This window comes from Bos taurus, chromosome 18, assembly GCF_002263795.3.
Source record: "Bos taurus isolate L1 Dominette 01449 registration number 42190680 breed Hereford chromosome 18, ARS-UCD2.0, whole genome shotgun sequence".
In the NCBI taxonomy this organism is placed as follows: domain Eukaryota; kingdom Metazoa; phylum Chordata; class Mammalia; order Artiodactyla; family Bovidae; genus Bos; species Bos taurus.
In genome coordinates, this window is record NC_037345.1 from 46,334,851 (window position 1) to 46,354,549 (window position 19,699).

Sequence of the window (19,699 nt, forward strand, 5' to 3'; positions counted from 1 at the left end):
AAGTTTTTGCACAGCAAAAGAAGCCATTAACAAAACAAGACAACCTATCCAATGGGAGAAAATGCTTGAAAATGATGAACTAACACTTCATCATAAGTACTTAATATCCAAAATATACATCTCATACAACTCAATATCAAAAAAAATCCCAAATGGAATCAAAAAGTGGGCAGAAGACCCAAATAAACATTTTTCCAAAGAAGACAAAAGATGGCTAACAGGCTTGTGAAAAGATACTTAAATGTCACTAATTACTAAAGCAATGCAAATCAAAACCACAGTGAGGTATCACTTCACTGTGTATATGAAGGACTATCATCAGAAAGTCTATAAATAACAAATGTTGGAGAGAATATTGAGAAAAGGAAACTTTCATACATTGTTGGTGGGAATGTAAATTAGTGCATCCATTATGGAAAACAGTGTGAAGGTTCCTTTAAAAACTAAAAATAGAACTACTATATGATTCAGAAATCTGTTGCATTTCTATACACTAATAATGAACTATCAGAGAAATTAAGGGAAAAATCCTATTCACAAAGGCCTCAAAAAGTATAAAATACCTAGGAATAAATTTAACCAAGGAGGTGAAAAAAAATGTACTCTGAAAACTACAAGATACCAAGGAAAGAAATTGAAGATGACAAAAGAAAAGCACACCATGCTCATGGATCAGAAAAATCAACATCTTTAAAATGTCCTTACTATCAAAAGCAATCTACAGATTCAATGCAATCCCTGTCAAATGCCCAAATGCCAACGGCAGTTTTCACAGAACTAAAACAAACAATCCTAAAATTTTTATAAGACCACCAAAGACCCCAAACAGCCAAAGAAATCTTGAGAAAGAAGAATAAAGCTGGAGATATCATGCTCCTGGACTTGAAACTATACTACTACAAAGCAATAGTAATTGAAACAGTATGGTACTGGTAGAAAAATAGACAGTTATCAATGGAACAAAATAGAGAGTCCAGAAATAAACCCACTCCCATATGGTCAATTAATCTAAAACAAAGTAAGGAAGAATATAAAATGGGGGAAAGACAGTCTCTTCAATAATGATGATGGGAAAATTGGACAGCTACATGCAAAATATGGCCTTCCCTAGTGGCGCTACTGGTAAAGAATTCTCCTGCAATGCAGGGGCCACAGGAGACCCAGGTTCAATCCCTGGGTCAGGAAGATTCCCTGGAGGAGGGCATGGCAACTCACTCCAGTATTCTTGCCTGTAGAATCCCATGGGCAGAGGAGCCTGGGGATACAATCCATAGGGTCATAAAGAGTCAGACCAGACACAACTGAAGAGACTTAGCACACACACACATGCAAAAGAATGAAACTGACAACTTTCTTTCTTTTTGGTGAGAAGAAAAGTTTATTGTTTGATTTATTGTGACAGGTGGTTTTACCTAATTGGATACTATCACTAATCTTAAAATTTTGCTATTGTATTAACTGAAATCAAAACCTATTTCATGCTTAATATTATTTTTGTTAAATCCACGTCATTCTATTTGTTAGGAATTTCATAAAATACTTTGTTCAGTTCAGTCACTCAGTCATGTCTGACTCTTTGTGACCCCATGGACTGCAGCACGCCAGGCCTCCCTGTCCATCACCAACTCTCAGAGTTTACTCAAACTCACGTCCATTGAGTCAGTGATGCCATCCAACCATCTCATCCTCTGTTGTCCCCTTCTCCTCCCACCTCCAATCTTTCCCAGCATCAGGGTCTTTTCCAATGAGTCAGTTCTTCACATCAGGTGGCCAAAGTATTGGAGTATCAGCTTCAGCATCAGTCCTTCCAATGAATATTCAAGACTGATTTCCTTTCAGATGGACTGGTTGGATCTCCTTGCTGCCCAAGGGACTCTCAAGAGTCTTCTTCAACACCACGGTTCGAAAGTGGTGAACACAGTTCAAATGTTCAACAGTTCAATTCTTCAGCGCTTTAAAATACCTAAGTTTCTTAAAAAGCCCACCCCTACCAATGCAAGAGACATGGGTTCGATCCCTGGTCTGGGAAGATTTCACAAGTTGCAGAGTGACTAGACCCATGCATCACAACTATTGAACCCCGAGTGCTCTAGAGCCCATACACCTCAACTGCTGAGCCCACTAGCCCTAGAGCCTGTGCACTACAATAAAGAGTAGCCCCTGCTTGCCGCAACTAGAGAAAGCCTGCGCAAAGTAACAAAGACCCAGCACAGCCAAAAGTAAAAATAATCAATTAAAGAATGAGGATGTAGCCTTTGAAGATAAGAAGGGTAATTGAGTTAGGGGGCAGAGCAGGAATAAAAGCTCAGATGTGAGAGGGAGGGAGTCTTGAAAGCTACTATCCCAAAGAGAACACTGCTTTGCTCTCTGGAAAAGTCTTAATCTTAGAATCCATTCCCTCCAGTTAGCCCTATCATCACTCTCACCAGTCCCTTGCTATGCTTCAGTTCTACCATCCCCTGCCTTAGTTCCCTGCCCTGGCCTCAGTCTCCTCCTGATATCAGGGTTCAATTAGAGAGACTGAACCAACAGCAGGGGATAGATAAGTAGGTAGATAGACAGTCAGACAGACAGACAGACAGGGATTTGACCTTATGCAAGTGGTGGAGACATTAAGCAGTCCCTAATATTATTGTCTTAGTGTCTGATGCTGCCACTCAAAGTGCAGAGGGCAGGCAGTTGTTAGGAAGGGAAGACAGATGTAAATGGGGGAAAGCTAGCACAAGCTGAAACAAACTTGCCTCTGACCTTATTGGTATGAATGCCCACAAGAGAAGCTGGAGCTAAACACACACATGGCCCAGGGGTTGCAGAAGTTGATGGAAGAGCCAGGAGAAAGTGCAACACTTGCTGACCTGGCTGCTGCCCTATGCAAACATGATGTGCGAGCAGCCAGCCAGGGACAACTTGCATGACTGGCAAAATGTCAGCCACCTCACTTCTGGATTTTAGACATTCTAATAGATATGTAGAAGTATTCCATTATTGTTTCAATTTGCAACTCCCTGATGACATTGTGTTGAACAAGTTCTCGTATGCTTACTTGCATTTATCTGTATATTTTCTTTGGTGAGACATATGTTCATAATTTTTGTCCATTTTTAAACTGGATGATTTTCTCATGGTTGAGTGTAAGAGTTCTTTGTATATTTTGGGTACAAGTCAATAATCAGATATGTGTTTTGCAAATATTTTCTCCCAATCTGTGATTTGTCTCTTTATTCCTTTAACAGTCAATACTTTCTAACACTCCTTGAAAGGCTCAGAGACCCATGGCAAACATGCTAACTGCTTTTTTTAATAGCAAAACAACCCACAAAAGTTGGAAGCGTGGAGACGTTTGAGAGAAATCAAAACTGTTGAGAAATCAAAATGGTGAAGTAGAAGCTGCTAATCTTTCTTCCAGGAAGCCCATCTGGATTTTACATCAGCCCCAGGCACCCTCTTCTGCATCTCAGCCCATAAGAAGCATTTGAAGCTCAATTCATCTTCTCCCTGAAATCTGCTATCTCAATGGAAACCTTGTAGTCCCCTTGTTCCTGGAGCAGAGACTCAGCTGACCCTTGGACACCTCCTTGACTCCTCACACCCATAGTGTTGATAACATTGTTGTCAACATCTCCTCCAAAGCTGTCCCTTCTCTCATCTCCCCATATCAAGGTCTGTTCCACCTAATCTCCAGCCTAGAGTGCTGTATTTCACCCCTCTACAGCCAGTCAACTTCACATGAGATCCACTCAGTTACCTCTCTACTCAACATCCCTACAGTTGTCCAGCACTGTCCTCAACACCCTCCTCTCCCTCACCCTGCTCCATCCTCTTCCCTGGGTTCCCAGCTTTTAGTCTCACCCCGCCATCTTTCTCCCCCATTTGTTTATTCAACAACTATTTAGAGATTCAGGCTCTGTACTGGACACTGAAGACAGTGATTAATGACACAATCATATTGAGTGAGAGGTATTATTTCTCAGGACCATGTCTGAGGCTGAGTGGGCTCTCCAGGACTCCAGCCCTAGTATTAGCGCTTTCTAGGGGCACTCCACAGACCTCTCACGTTCCTTGACCCCAAAGTGACCCACCCCTGCCGCTTATGTCCTATCTATCCCCACCTGGTGATGCGTCTACTTCCCTCACTGAACTGTGAGCTCCGTAGCATGGAGACTGGGGCTGTCTCAGCCACCGGGGTGTCCCCAGCTCAAGGTCAGCTCACGAATGTTACGGATTGGTAAGGACGAACGAATACCTAGAAGAAAGTATGCCAGGGAAATATTAGGCTCATGCCAACTGCCCCCGTCCCTCGCTCAGACCTGACACCCTGTTTCTGAAATCAAAGGGCAGTAATTTTGGCATCCCCTCGCTGGATTGTCATCCTCCTAGGATGAAAGTCCCATTTTGTCGAGAAAATGAAAGGAGGCATTAGGGACCTTTAGCCTCTTAGGGAACAGCTGGTAGTAGGAAGGAAGACGCAGAAGGCAAGCGGATCCCACCGTTTCTTCAAGTTCTTTCATCTTCGCTCACAGGAACCCCGAGGTAAGAGAGCTGTGGGTCGGCTCTGAGACCCCGCAGAGCGGGAAAGCCCCCATCTTCCTGGAGACCGTGGCATCACTTCCGGCGCGTGCGTGACGTCAGAGAAGGACGCCACACTGAAGAAGGGGCGGGAGGCAGCGGCCTGGTCACTGTCATGGAGTTAGCGCAGCAAGCGCGGGAACTGGGTTGCTGGGCGGCGGAAGAGATGGAGGTGCCCGTGGCGGCCCGGGTCCCGGAGTCGACGCTGCGCAGGTGAGAGCCGCTCTGGGAGTGAGGACTCCCCACCCTGGAGATGGAGTCTCCCGGGATGAGACCCACGTCTTCATCCAAAACGCGCCATCCTCCCCTTGCCCCTCTGCCCCAGTGAAAATAACCTTTGAGGGCGCTGCTGCCGCAGTGCAATTAACCCTCGACGGCGCTCCTGCCCTGCAGGTAGTAAATCCAGGCAGAGGATCCTGAATTGAGTGAGGGAGTCCTGGTGGTGACTCCCACCCCCATCCTCTGAGGCCACCCAGAGTGGGGTCCCTTGCACTAGTGGGGATCCTCCATGAGTTAGTAATAAAGCTCTCTTTTATCAGTGTGAAAATTGGATCTCCAGGGTAAGGCTGTCCCTCAGTACATCACCACCCACCCCAGCTAGTGAGGACACTCAAGTCAGCAAAGACCGCCCCATTCGAGACCGAATGTATAGGAGTAATGACCCACAACTGACCATGAGAGGGCCCTTTCTGGCAGTGTACCCCTCACCCCACCTCTGGAAGTAACTGGAGATAATCCTTTGCCAGGAGAGATGGAGCACTCCACCAGAGAATGAGAATACCCCTATCCCCAGTGAGACGCCCACCCTCTCAGTGGCCGAGAACTCCCCAGGAGGAAATACCTTACCCCTAAAAGTATGGGCCCTCCCTCCCATACAGATGAGAATTCCCTAGTAAAGATCTTACCTCCTTACCACTCTGTTAGTGAGGATCCTCCATCCTGTGTGATGGCCCAGGCATACCTTTACATGCTGTTCCCACAGGCTGTGTCTGGGCCAGGGGGCCGACATCTGGGCCTACGTTTTGCGGCACGTGCACAGCCAGAGGTGAGCCTGGCCACAGAAGGGAAGCTTTGGCAGAGGAGAGGACCCAGGAGAGCCCCACTGTAACTCCCCTTCCTCCTGCCTCTCCATTTAGGAACGTCAGGAAGATCCGGGGAAACCTGCTCTGGTAACTGGTCCTCAAAGCTGTCCCTTCCTGTCTTCCCCAGCCCCATCCAGCCATGTCCCTGCCCCCAGCCTCACACCTCCTGTCTCTCCCCTGGAAGTCCCCATCATCCTCTCACTCTGGTCTCATTTCCTCAGGTATGGCCACCAGGACAATCCAGAGGTGAGAAGCATGTGCTGCAAGGTTTTATTTCATCCAAAAAAAGGACTTATAGATCTTCTGCTCTGGGCCCAGCCTTGTGCTGGGTGATGCCAAGGGTCACTGTGTCACAAGACAGCCCTATCCCTGCACTCACTTGCAGTCCGGGGGGAGGAGGCGTGAGCTGTGAGTGGGGGGACATGGATATGAAGCATCAAAGCTGGTGAGGTTGATGGGAGAAGAGATAGGCTTGGGAGAAATGCTGAGGCTAGTATGGGACCCAGCATGTGCATGGTGCCCAGGTGACATCTTGGGGGAGGCTTCCAGGAGACCTCAGGACTCCAGGTTTGGGGCTCAATGGGAAGATGAGGACTAGGACAGAGACAGGAAACAGGTTGGGGGGACAGATGAGGCAATCCCAGAAGGAAGGAGGGGGACATGATAGTACCCTGGTGCTCTTCTTCAGGCACTGAAACTGCCTGGGGAAAACCCTATGCCATGTAACTGGGCAGGTAAGAGACTACTGCCCCACAGAGAGCAGTCAGGCCATGCATCTGACCCTGTACCTGATTCCACCAGGCCCGCCGGAAGTTGGAGTTGGAAGCCGATGTTGCCCGCCTGCGGGCAGAGATCCTGGAGTTAGACCAGAGCCTGGAGCTGATGGAGCAAGAGACTGAGGCTCAGGGTGACCCATGGGGCTGGAGAGATGGGCAGCAGAATGGGGTGAGGGAAAGCGCTGATGGCCACCCTTGTTCCTCTCACAGACATGGCCATGGAGCAGAACCTACAGAGAATGCAAGATACCCAGCGCCGTGCTCTCCTCCTCCGGGCTCAAGCTGGGGCCATGCGAAGACAGCAGCGTGAGCTCCAGGATCCCATGCAGCGACTGCAGAATCAGCTCAAGCGCTTGCAGGACATAGAGAGGTGGGCTTCAGGTGTCCAGGGAGCATCCCTCACCAGGGTGGGCATACAGACATTCTTAGAGACCCAGTGCTCTGCCCGGACCCCTTCTGGGTTCTAGAATTCTGAGCTTCACTCCATGGAGCCAGAAATTTTTGCCGTCTCAGCCACCTGTTTTTTCAGTGCTTAGCATGGTGCCAGCTGTATATCTAGAATGCCAGTGCTGGGGGGAGAAAAAAAAAACAGTAAACAGGACAGTCCTGCCCTCATGGAGCTCACACTCTGATGCAGAGGAGACAAGTGCTAAACCAGGACACAAACAAACCCTATAATCAAGGGTGGAGATGAGCGCTATGAAGAAAAGGTGATGTAGAAAGGGAGAGGGAGATGCTACCCTAGGTACAGTGGTCAGAGAAAACCTCTCTGAGGATGTTAACATTTGAGTTAGGGGAGGAATTTCCATTGAGAGGAACAGCAAGAGCAGAGCCCCCTGAGCCTGGCATGTGGGAAGAACAGCCAAGAAGCCATTTCAGCTTAAATTTTGAAGGCAAGAGGCAGAGTAGTAAGGGGGTAGGTTGGAGAGGTGGACAGAGCACTGTGAAGGCATTGGAGTTTTATTCGGAGGCCGGGTTCATGCCCTGGCTCAGCTGCTTACAGCTGTGTAACTTTGGGCAAAGTATTTAACTGCTTTGTGCCTCAGTTTCTAAGTTCTGTAGAAGAGAGATAATATTAATATCTATTCTAAAGGGTAGGTATGATAATTGAGTTAAATCAAGCAGAGTGCTTAGAAGCATTCTAATTGTTGTTATTCTGTGTGTGATGGAAACCCATTACGTTTTCAAAGGTTTTGAGCAAAACAGGGACTGTTTTGATCTGTCTGAGGTTTTAACAGGATTGTTGGCTTACTGCTGGGTGGAGAACAGACTGCAGAGGGTAAGAGCAGGGAGATGGATGAGGAGATTAATGCAGTCATCCAGCTGGGAGGTGATCTCATCTGGGGGTTGGCCTCTGAGATCCAGGCTCAGTGATCCCTGTGACTAGCTTTGCTGGCAGCAGGAGGGAACACCAACCTCTGTGCTGCCAGCCGCCTCCTCCCAGGACCCCCAGCCCCAACTGAACTCCTCCCTCCAGGAAGGCCAAAGTGGATATAAACTTTGGACCCTTGATATCAGCAGCCCTGGGCCTGGAGCCTGCGGTCCTGGTAAGAGTCCTGGGCCAGCGGGGAGAAAGGTTGGGTGTCCGGGGTTAGATGGACCTCTGGGCCTCCCTCATACTACACCCTCTTCTTCACAGCACGATGTCCGAACAGCCTGCAGCCTCCGAACCCAGTTCCTGCAGAGCCTCCTGAGTCCTCAGGCCCAGGGAGGCGGCGTTCTGTGAGTAGCCCTCGGCCACCAGAGACCCTGTAAAGAACCTTGTTACAGACACTACCTCTGGGCTCTGTCAGCCCCAGGCCCTGCCCTGACAGGGCTCCCAGGCTGGGAAGAGAGGAAGCAGACCTTTAGAGATAGTGACAACCCAGGTAGGTAGGGCTCTCAGAGGGTGGGCAAGCCTGGGAGGCTTTGGGTACCCAAAGGAGGCACCTTACCCAGCTAAGGAGGCAGAGAGGATGGGTGCTTTGGTGAGGAGGGATAAAAGATTGAGAGGATGTTCCAGGTAAACAGCACACATGAAAGGGTCCAAGGCCAAGGCATTGATATGCTGTTAAGTGGGACACTCAAGTCTAGCTGGTATAGAGGAACCTGGTTTCCAGTCTTTAACATGGGGACAGTGACAGCCCCTACCTTACAGAGTGGCAGTGATCATTACAGGGTGAATTAATGGTTCTTGTAACATTCTCTGTCCTCCTTCCCAACTCCACAGAACCCTGCAAGATGACCACTTTGGAACTTCCTACCAGCAGTGGCTTAGCTCAGTGGAGGTGAGGGGCACTCTCAAGAAAGGCTACACCCCCTGCCCCATGATTAAACCTCAGGGTGCCAGGACCTCACTCATGATCCCTACTCCTTCTCCATGGAGTCCCAGCTCGCAGCCCTGCCCCCATCCTGGCCTGACTTCACCCCTCTCCCCACCAGAGCCTACTGACAAACCACCCACCAGGCCACGTCCTGGCTGCCTTGCAGCATCTGGCTGCAGAGCGGGAGGCAGAGATCCAGTCCCTGTGCAGTGTGGATGGGCTCCAGGATATGGAGAGAACCAGGTGAGGTGTTGGTGCTCCCAGTCAGCGCAGGGCAGGTGGCTGGGTGAGCTGGGACAGGTTAGGACCAGGCAGGGTGACCTGCCAATGGGAACTGAGGCCCAGTAACCAGTCTGGCAGGTAGGCTGACACTGGTTACCTACAAGGGGACAGGGCTTCTCCCATTACAGCTCAGCCCTTATTCTCAGGTCCCAGGCACCAAACCAGTCAGACTCCAGCCAGACCCTGCCATCCGTGGTGCATCTCATCCAGGTGACCCCCCAGGACCCTTCCCAGGACTCCATCCCCTTCCCAACCCAAAACACGTTGGTCCCCTCCCTGCCAGGGACCATGTCACCCTGACTTTGTGCTCACTCCAGGAGGGCTGGCGGTCTGTGGGTGAGCTGGTCACCCAGCGGGAACCCCTCCTGAAGGAGCATCAAGTCCTGACCCTGCGCCTCCAGGGCCTGATGGAGAAGGCTGATAGATGTATCCTGGGATCCAGCGAGAGGTGAAGAGTCTCCAAGGGCTATGGTCTCTAGGCCATGTCTCTCCCAAGGGTCTTAGAATATAGACTTCTGCACCCTGGCTCCTGTTTCAGTCTTCCTGCTTGCTCTGCTGGGTAGTCTCCCTATGTTTACGGCTCCTTGTGCATCCTTGTGCCTCTGATCTCCCTGCTCCGGCGAGAGTCTTAGTCACCTTCCTTCTCCTTTGGTCTTTTCTCCTTGGGCCGCAGGCAGACTTTGGTGCTGGGGCTCCGGGTCTGTGCCCTGTGGGCTGAACTCAAGGCCCTGCGTGCCCTGAGCCAGGAGCTGGAGGAGGCCACTGGGCGTCGGCAGATTCTGCTCCAGGAGCTACAGGCCAAACAGCAACGGATCTTACGCTGGCGGCAACTAGTGGTGAGAAGTGGGATTGCAGGAGAAGTGGCCAGGCTTGATGGAGGGCCTGAGTCAGACTGGGAGCCCTAAGGAGCCAGAACTGGGCCTCCTGGTGAGGGGAGGGGGCCTCAGTGAGACTCCCAAGAGAAGTCAGGGCCTGTGCAAAGGGGTGAGCGGGGGCAGAGGCTCGGAGGTAAAACAGAAAATCAGCTCATCTCCATGGCCTCTTGGTTGCCTAGGAGGAGACACAGGAGCAGATCCGCCTGCTCATCAAGGGCAACTCAGCCAGCAAGACACGCCTGTGCCGGAGCCCCGAGGAGGTGAGATGGGAGTGGGGGCCAATTCTGGGGAGGGCTGGGCCTCCTCGGGAGGGGACTAAGCAGCCTCACACTGTCCTTCCCATCCCTTTCCTTCCCCACAGGTGCTAGCTTTGGTTCAGCGAAAAGTGGTCCCCACGTCTGAGGCGGTGGCTCCACAGAGCCAGGAACTGGTGCGGTGTCTGGAGCAGGAAGCCCAGCACCTGCCCCATCTTCCTCTGGGCCCCTTGCTGCAGCACAGCCCCGGAGGGTGAGATAGGGGTTGCCACATACCCTGTCGTGGATGACTGCTACTCCCTGGGCCCACTCCTAAAACACAATCCTAGGGTTCCCAGGCTGCCAGACCTCACCCTCAGCCCTACCTCCAAGTTCCTGGGCCTCTGGAACCCAGCCTCTCTCTCAGCACCCCTCCCAACCTGGACTTCACTCCACAGATTGCAGCCCCTCCCCACTATCCTGCCATCCATCCACCAGCTGCATCCTGCATCCCCAAGGGGCTCCAGCCTCATAGCACTGAGCCACACGCTGGGGCTGCCTGCAGGAAAGGTGAGTGCCTGTCCCCTCGGCCCTGTCTTCCGACCCCAACCTCCGCCCCAGGTGACTATCCGTCCTCCTCCCTCCAGGCTCCGGAGCTGCTCCTCCCGAGGGCTGCCTCTCTTCGCCAGGACCTTCTGTTCCTCCAGGACCAACAAAGTCTCCGACGCTGGTATCTGCTCCACATGAAGACCAACCTGCCACCAGGACCGTCCACCCAGGGTAGGCCTGCCCCACTTCCTTATCCAGCATCTCAGCCCCTTCCCAGCACCTTTAGCCTCCAGAAGAAATCACAAATACCCACTGCTTACACAGTGCCCACTGTGCATTGAGGTCTCACTAGAGTCCTCTGCGCAGCATCCCCGGGGGTTCTCTCCATATCACAGAGGGCTTGCAAGCTGCCCAGACGGCCGAGCTAGATTCGAACCCAGGCCGTCTAACATGGGTCTGTGCTCCTAACCATTAGATGACACTGCTCATCAAACTGCCGAATATTCATCCATCATCAAACAGCAGTATACTTGAGTATACAAAGCAGTCTGTATAGTTAAACTACTGGATTCTTTTCTCAGCAGTCCCTCTTCCTTGCTGTATGGTCTCCCTCTGCCTCAGTTTCCCCTGCAGTGGACTAAGCATAATCATATTAATAACACCTTACAGAACGGCTGGGAAGACTCAGTCAGGTGGCCTGAACAGGGTGTTGAGCTGAGGCTGGCTGCAGTTAAGCATTCTGTATCCCTCGCATGATTCCAGTCTCCGCTCTCTGCACATGCACAGCCTCTTCTAGTCCTTACCATGAGGGAAGGGAGTGTAAGACTACAGAAAGGAAGCTAAAACGCAGAAGTCCTTTATTCCTAGATTCACTAAGCAAGTACTCACTGCGTATATGCCATGTGCTAGCCCCCGAGAATTCAGTGGGGAGAAAGGTGAGAGCTCTCCAGCCCCAGGGTGTCCCAATTGTAGAAGCAAAGAATTCAAAAGAGATATAGATGGAAGAGGTGGCTTGAGAAGAAGTGAATCAGTGTACTATCAGCAAAGCAGGAAGAGACCATTTTCAGGCCTTTGAATTTTTAGCTCCTTACCACCCCGACTCTTCAGTGGGCAAGGAGCAGTGTGAAGGAACAACAGAAACAGCCAAAGACGTGGCACAGCATTGTCTTACTTCGTGGGCATCAGGGACTTTTAACACATCTGCAACTGGAACTCAGTTCCCTTTAGTCTGGAAAGCAGTTCTGTTTTTTTTCCATCCTGGTTTCCTTCCCTTAATAAATGACCCCACTGCCCTCATGCAGGGGCTAAAGCCAGAAACCCAGGAGTCATCCGTAATTTTTCCTAGTCCTCTGAACCCCTACCTTCAACCTGTCAGTAAGCCCTGTGGGTCCCCTCTCCAGAGTGCTCCCATCTGCTCCCTGCCTCACTAGCCTGTGGCTCAAATAATTCCATCTGTGCCTAAGAGTGCCCAAAGAAAGGGCAAGTGTCATGCCTGAGATTACAAAGCCAGGAAGGGGTTCAGGCCCAAAGGGTCTGACCACACTGCTGATCTGCACTTACTCTGAGCTGGGCTTATTCTGAGTCTGTAGAGAGAGACTAGACGAGTCACAGTCCCCAGGGAAGACACCAGTGGAGGGAAGGACTGCAGCAGTCTGAGGAAGCAGCCAGGGTGAGGAATGCTGGGAGGGCTTCCAGGAGGAAAGATGGTGTCTCCAGTGGTCCTGGGGGACAGTGAGGCTTTGCTCCGGAGTAGTGAGCAGAGGCCACGTGGTGCATTCCTCAAGTACTAGGCTGAGAGCTTGGGCTTGGTCTTGAGGCGCTGAGGCGCCTTGGAGGGTTCCAAGCAGGAGAGGGAAAGGATCAGGTTTAGGCCGTGAGAGCACTCTGGCTGCCACATGAAGGTTGGACCAGTAAGAGGCTGAGGCTTGGAGCTAGGAGGGAGGCTAGGGGGCAAGCAGGGAAGCAGGTAGGACACTGAGGGATGGACCATGGAGACTGAGGGGGCGGGAGGAAGGTGTTCAGAGGATGCCTGGGGCATGGTGGGCTTGCACCTGGTAGGAGGACCTGGGAGGAGAGAGAGGCTCAGGAGGGATGCTGAGGTGAAGACTAGATGACCGGAGACAGTGACTCATTAGCTGCAAGGTACCCGGGAGCCCGAGGATTCAGTGCTGCCCCCTGGGTTTCTAACCTACAGAGCTGCTGCGGATCCAGGAATCCCAGGAAAAGGAGCAGAAGGAGAGCCTGGGACAGGCTCTGAAGCGGCTGGAGAACCTGCTGAAACAAGCACTGAAGCGAGTCCCTGAGCTTCAGGGAGTTGTGGGGGACTGGTGAGAGGGGGACATGACGAGGTGGGGGCTGAACTGGGTGCAATGGGCAGAACTTAGGCCGGGGGAGGGGGTGGGGGGCTGGTGACAAGCAGACCGTGGTGTTGAGGGTCAGCTAGTGAACGTCTGGAGGTCCTAGACCTTCCCTTTTAACCCCATCCCCTTCTCCAGGTGGGAGCAGCCAGGACAAGCCGCCCTTTCCAGGGAGCTCTGCCAAGGCCTGTCGCTGTCCCAGTGGCAGCTGCGCTGGGTCCAGGCCCAAGGTGCCCTGCAGCAGTTGTGCAGATGAAGAGGTAGCTCAAAAAGAAGTCAAGAGCTTCGCACTTGTTCATCCCAACACATCACTTCCCTTAAGACCTCTGGAAGCACTGCCTGGACACATCCGCCCATGGTCTCTACCACACCTGCCGCCCGCATCCCGGCTGTTCTCGGTGGTTCTCTCAATTGCCTTGCCCTGTCCTGTCATTGCACTAAAGCCCAGACGAACGAGATACTACGAGCCCCACCCTAGCTGAAACTCACCTCATCGCTTTTACCCTCAGTAAGAAATAATCAACTGCCTGCTGTAAACACTGAGGATCCAGCACTGAAAAAATGGACAGAAGCCCCAGCCTTCAGGGAGTTATTCTAGGACAGGAGAACAAACCGCTGACAGAATAAGTAAGCAGAATATCTAGTACATGGAAGCACTATGAGAAAAAGCGATTGCAGAGGTGCAGTGTTAGAGGACTGCGCAGCAAGGTGACACTGTAAAGGCAGTGAGGAGGAAGCACCCGGCTATTGAGGAGGGCCTGCAGGGGGAGACCGCAGCGCATGCAGCGGCCCCAGTTCACGTGTGTTGCTGCGAGGGCTGAGGAGGCAGTGTCGCTGTTGGAAGAAGGGAAGCTTTAAGAGATGGGATTGTCTTTGAGTTTTTATACAGTTGTGTTTTTTTTTTACATTTAAATCTTTGAGCCATTTGGAATTTATCCAGATGGATTCCATTTTGTCTTATTTTAAGCACTTACTAAAATTCTCATTCAGAGCAGTGGTCACCTCTAAGGGAGGGGTGGGTGGCAAGGAGGAGACAAACTTTCTAGAGTTAAAAATACATTGTGTGTTGAAGGTGGTGAGGGCTACACAGGTGTACGGATTTGTCAGAACTAATCTCGCTGTACTCGTTAGGTCTGTGTATTTCACCGTGATCTATCTTCAATTTGTAAAGTAAAATTTTACCCACCTAAACTTTATAAAGTAGATTTAGATATTTTTCATACACACAACTTCCATGGCTAATTGGGTTGTATCTGGGTTGTATCTGTTTTATCTGGCTGTATCCAAGACCGCTGTCTGACTCTTGTGTGCCAACCCCACAGCGTTTTAATTTTAAAGGCTGTGTAATATGTCTTAACTGCAATGACTGGTTGCCATCTTGCACTTACTTGTCAGTGTTTCCCTGTCTCTACTTGCTGTCTTTTTCTGTTAAGTGAAATTATACGAAATTTGGCTGGTTCCTGAAGAAATACATAGATAGGAGTTTTACTGGGGTTGCAGTTAGTCTGCCAGTTAGGGATATTTGCCATCTTTGAGATTTTAAACCTGATTTTCCAGCTCCCTTCCCATAGCTCCTCTCTCGACCTCCGGAGCACCCTCGCTCCCAGTGCCCCTCCTGTCCCTCGCTGCTCTTTCTCAGTCTTCACACACTTGCTTTCCCACATGCCACCTTAGTGTTCCCCCCCTCCTTTTTCTTCTCTTCGTCTCACTTCCCAGCCACCTCCCTACTGAACAAGGTGATCCTTACCCTGTCCTTGCTTTTTTTTCTGTAACATAGCTTCTAACATATACTATTTTATCTTTTATTGTCCTCCTCAAACAAAATGTGACCTCCACGAAGGCGAATTCCTCTGTAAACTAGAACCTGGACAAACTGTCTTCAATATGATTTGAAATCCATATGCAATAAGGGAAAATAATACTGACAAAAACATAAATTTTTACATGATTTTTTTAAAAAAAGGCAAAGTTAACAAGAAGGCTAGTTAGGGGAAAATATTTGCAGTTTATACCATAAAAGGATGTGTGAGTGTGTGTGTATGTGTGTGTAGTGTCAAAATGGAAAAGAAAAGTTCCAAGTCCATAGAAAAATGGACAAAATATATGAATGAATAGTTCTCAGAAAATATGCTCAAAATCAATAAGAGAAAAGCTAATGAAAACCCCACTTTGACACACTTCCTACCTATCAGACAGGGAAAAGGAAACCTGGGATTTGGGCAGCTCCCTCTGTCAACAAGGCAGAGGGAAGCAGCACTCTGATGTATCAGTGGGTATGCCATATGGAACACCTGTGAGATAATCTCCAGCAAAACTATGAGGACATGCTCTTTGCCAAAACAATGCTACCTATAGGAATCTATCCCGAAGACATACTGGGCGAAACATAAGTTGTGGGGCTTTGTACAAAACTACTAGATCACATCCTCAGAGAGTCAGTGGGGGTACAGAGGGGGCTGTTTTAGATTAAAAGAGACATGACAGCCAAATGTAATGCAAGATATTGATTGTATCACAAGCTGTTGTGATTTTTAAGTGTTTGAGTTTGAAAGTAACATTTTTAAATCAATGGGGGAGGTTTTCATGAGAAATGGAAAATTGGTATATTGGAAAGTGTTATCTTTATTACTTTTCTTTGGTGTGATAATGGTATTGTGGTTAGGTGAGAGAATGTGGACAAAGTATTAAGGATGATGTCTGCAACTTACTTTCAAGTAGTCTTATTGTTCATAATACTGATTTTTTTATTTTGATAAAAGTTTAAAATTTTGAAAGCCAACATCATATATTTTGAAATTATATATATTAGACTAAAGCATATAAGTATCTATGCTAACACTACTGGGGACCAAGTTTTTAATGCAAGTGAAAAAAAAAAACAAATATAAGAAGTAATACCCTGTGATCTTTCATTTGAATTGGAAATACCAGAATGAATTCATGGGTTTTCCTCTTTCTTAAACAAACAAACAAAATATATATAGTTCCCTAGCTAAGTCCACAGAAAAACTCTAGATACAACAAACCCAGTAACCCTCATGCCCAGGTTGTGGTCTCTAAATACCACGTCTGACTCAAAGGAACCAAGGATCCTTGGGGAAATAACTGATTCTAGTCTGGGGAAAGAAATGTGCAAAACGAGTATGAAGCATTTGTGCCAGCAGCAAGGAAGTACTCTAAAACTACTGGGATTGAGTCAAAGGACTCAGAAGTCAATATGAAGAGGTTGTTGATTCTTAATCACTAAGTCATGTCCGATTCTTTTCGACCCCATGGACTGTAGCCCACCAGGCTTCTCTTGTTCATGGGATTTCCTAGGCAAGAATACTCAAGTGGGTTGCCGTTTCATTCCCCAGGAGATCTTCCAGACCCAGGGATGAACCCAAGTCTCCTGCATTGCAGGTGGATTCTTTACCTCCGAGCCATCAGGCAAGCCCATTAAGTTTAATACTCTATCTTAATAGAAACTTATCTTGAATCTAAAATTTGTAGTTGGGCCTACATACTCACGCTGTGCTTTTACAGTACCCAGAAGGATGATAAATTTTGAAGCATTAATTGCAGTAGTTTGCACTACAGTCCATGCAACTTTTTGTGGATTCTTGAGGCGATCGTTTACAAAGGTCACACATACTGGCTGTGGCTGGCCTGGCTGCCTGCCATTATCTTTCAACAACAATTTCCCAAGTGAAATTTCAAAACAGACCATTGAGTCCCCATTTTCCAAGATCCACATCATGCTCACAGCCAGGACAAGGAAAAGCAGTTGTCCTAGGGGTCAATGAATTGCACTTCCAGCCTGTGTATTTAGTAAATCTTTGTTACATCAGTAGGAAAATGAACAGAATGAAAGAAAAGGAGGAGTCATGTTTTGGAAAGATAGGTATCTAAATATATGTATTCCAAAACAATACTCAACATGGTTCCATATTGATTTATGTACTAAAAAAATTGTAATGGTTTTTCCTTGGCATATGAAAGATAAGCCAAAGCTACTAGTTATTAAAAAGAAAAGAAATTCTATAACAAATCTCATAAAAACCACATTAAATCAAACGTGAACTAAACACATAATGCAATAGTACACAGGGTCAAGATCTTTTGAAAGTATACAGCTAACCTTTATAGTTATTTTTATATATCATACCCAAAGGAATCTGGCTTGCATTTAAATGAAAACATCCTTGACTGATAGGAAATCAGTTTATACATAGAAGAGCAGGAGTCCTTACCCCAGCCATGGTCCATGGATTGACTCTGCTGCTGCTGCTAAGTCATTTCAGTCGTGTCCGACTCTGTGCAACCCCATAGATGGCAGCCCACCAGGCTCCCCCATCCCTGGGATTCTCCAGGCAAGAACACAAGTGGGTTGCCATTTCCTTCTCCAATGCGTGAAAGTGGAAAGTGGAAGGGAAGTCACTCAGTCGTGTCTGACTCTTAGCGACCCCATGGCCTGCAGCCTACCAGGCTCCTCTGTCCATGGGATTTTCCAGGCAAGAGTACTGGAGTGGGGTGCCATTGCCTTCTCTGGATTGACTCTAGGAAGATTCAAATAGTTGAGTAAACCATTTAAAATTGTATGGAAAATTTTGCATCTGTGTATCCATACATATTGGCTAAAGATGGGACATTTTGAGCAGCAATTAGAATGACTTGAAGCACATACATATGTTTGAAAATGTAAGTTTATATTGATATTCATACACATATACCTCATTGGTCCTTTGAAGGGTGCTAGGTAACCAACTCATTTCTTCCCTCCCTCCCATAAAATAGGGAAAGAATCAGACATTTTCTGTCTTCCTTCCTGTTTGTGAAAAAGTAACCAAAGTTCTGAAAAGAGGAAGTTTATAAAAGTCACTAATGATTTCAGAATAATAAAATTTGAAAACCACTATCTTCAATACATTAATGGCGTAATAGATACAGGTGATGATGATCAAGTGCTGCTAAAACTTAATGGAAGGACTGGAAGGGCTGATTGAGCTTTTTTAAATGGATGAACAGGATGACACTGCTGATCAATCTTGGCATCACTGAAGCAGGACAACCAGACACCACCCACTCCTGACAGGACAGTGGTGGTGCTTTAGCCACTAAGTCATGTCCAACTCTTGCGACCCCATGGACTGTAACTTGCCAGGCTCCTCCATGGGATTCTCCAGGCAAGAATACTGGAGTGGGTAGCCATTTCCTTCAGGGGATTTTCCCAATCCAGGGATCAAACCTGGGTCTCATGCATTGCAGGTAGATTCTTTACCGGACTGAGCTACATGTAGGATTCAATGGCTACTTTATAACAGCACTACCTCTTAAGCATTCTTTTACAAAATTAAATCTAAATCTAAGCTTCTGTCAAGAAAGGGAGAGGAACAAGTGAAACAATGTAATCAGTTAAACCCAAAATATGAGAAATCCAACAGGACAAGTGATCAGTTTCTCCAACAAATAGGGGAAAAAGAGAGAGAGGATCTGGGGGAGAAAGAAAAGAAAAAATGAGGAAGATAAAGAGAAGGACATTTTTCGGTTAAAAAAAAAAAAGACTTAAAAGCTGAAACAATTTGAGCAACAAAATAAGTATTGAATAATAACCAAAAGTATAAGATATCCATGAGTCCATACTGATACAAATGATTTACTAATTAAATGAAGGGGGTAGACTAGACATCCCCTATGCAAGAAAAAGAGCTTGAAAAGGTTTTTTGTTTTGTTTTTGTTTTAATTGAAGGATAATTGCTTTACAATACTGTGTTGGTTTCTGGTGAATCATACACAGTTATACATATGTCCCCTTCCTCTTGAACTTCCCTCCCTCCTTTCACCCCATCCCACTGCTCTAGGTTGTCACAGAGCCCCGGTTTGAGTTCCCTGAGTCACACAGCAAATTCCCACTGGCTGTCTTGGTAGTGTTTATGTTTCCATGCTACTTTCTCCATTCGTCACACTCTCTCCTTCCCCTCCCCCCGAATGTCAGCAAGTCTGTTCTCTAGGTCCAAGTCTCTATTCTTGCCCAGCAAATAGATTCATCAGTACCATTTTTTTAGATTATATATATATATATATATATATATATGTCAATATATTTGTTTTCCTCTTTTCTTATTTCCCTCTGCCTAATAGGCACTAGGTTCATCCAACTCATAGAACTGACTCAAATGTGTTCCTTTTCATGGCTGAATAATATTCTATTATATATATATACCACAGCTTGTTTATCTATTCATCTGTTGATGGATATCTCGGTTGCTTCCATGTCCTAGCTATTGTAAATAGTGCTACAATGAACATTGGGGTACATGTATCTTTTTCAATTATGGTTTACTCAGGATACATGCCAAGTAGTGGGATTGTTGGGTCATATGGTAGTTTTATTCCTAGTTTTTTTTTAAGGAATCTTCATACTGTCTTCTGTAGTAGCTGTATCACTTTACATTGCCATCAACATTGCAAGAGAGTTGAAAAGGGAGGTTTCTTTTTTTTTTTTTTAAGTAACTTTATAGTAGAGGCCTGACAAGTGCTACCTCAGGAGATGAAAATTAATAATAATTCATGTTGACAGTATGTACCCTTGATATGATAAGAATTATACTTTACCTCTGTGGTCTCCCCCCGCCCCTCAAAAAAATATAACCTCAGCCTAATAATGAGAAAAACATCAGAGAGGTCCCAAATGTGA

General features: G+C 47.7%; 1 protein-coding gene across 3 annotated transcripts; it reads left to right on the top strand.

Moving 5' to 3' along the window:
- The first annotated feature begins 4,627 nt into the window (after positions 1 to 4,627).
- On the top strand, positions 4,628 to 15,802 carry HAUS5 (HAUS augmin like complex subunit 5). Of its 3 annotated transcripts, XM_005218931.5 has the most exons (19): positions 4,628 to 4,779; positions 5,549 to 5,611; positions 5,703 to 5,735; positions 5,870 to 5,894; positions 6,450 to 6,555; positions 6,635 to 6,794; positions 7,902 to 7,971; positions 8,064 to 8,146; positions 8,634 to 8,691; positions 8,846 to 8,970; positions 9,156 to 9,219; positions 9,327 to 9,457; positions 9,683 to 9,845; positions 10,064 to 10,144; positions 10,246 to 10,391; positions 10,576 to 10,687; positions 10,765 to 10,897; positions 12,861 to 12,993; positions 13,162 to 15,802. In XM_005218931.5, the coding sequence occupies exons 1-19, from the start codon at positions 4,682 to 4,684 to the stop codon at positions 13,277 to 13,279; spliced, it is 1,902 nt and encodes a 633-aa protein (XP_005218988.2). In that variant the 5' UTR covers positions 4,628 to 4,681; the 3' UTR covers positions 13,280 to 15,802. The 3 variants fall into 3 exon arrangements, with proteins under 3 accessions (XP_005218988.2, XP_024833884.1, NP_001095401.1); XM_024978116.2 differs by lacking the exon at positions 6,450 to 6,555; NM_001101931.1 differs by having other exon boundaries at positions 4,667 to 4,779; positions 6,450 to 6,794; positions 13,162 to 14,960.
- Positions 15,803 to 19,699: the final 3,897 nt, after the last annotated feature.

What these genes read in the sequence shown, in the direction of transcription:
- HAUS5 (XM_005218931.5), top strand. Translation starts at nt 4,682, where the DNA reads ATGGAGTTAGCGCAGCAAGCGCGGGAACTGGGTTGCTGGGCGGCGGAA. An exon ending in CGGCACGTGCACAGCCAGAG is followed by an intron (nt 5,612 to 5,702) that starts GTGAGCCTGGCC and finishes CTCTCCATTTAG; the next exon opens with GAACGTCAGGAAGATCCGGG. An exon ending in ATCCTGGGATCCAGCGAGAG is followed by an intron (nt 9,458 to 9,682) that starts GTGAAGAGTCTC and finishes CTTGGGCCGCAG; the next exon opens with GCAGACTTTGGTGCTGGGGC.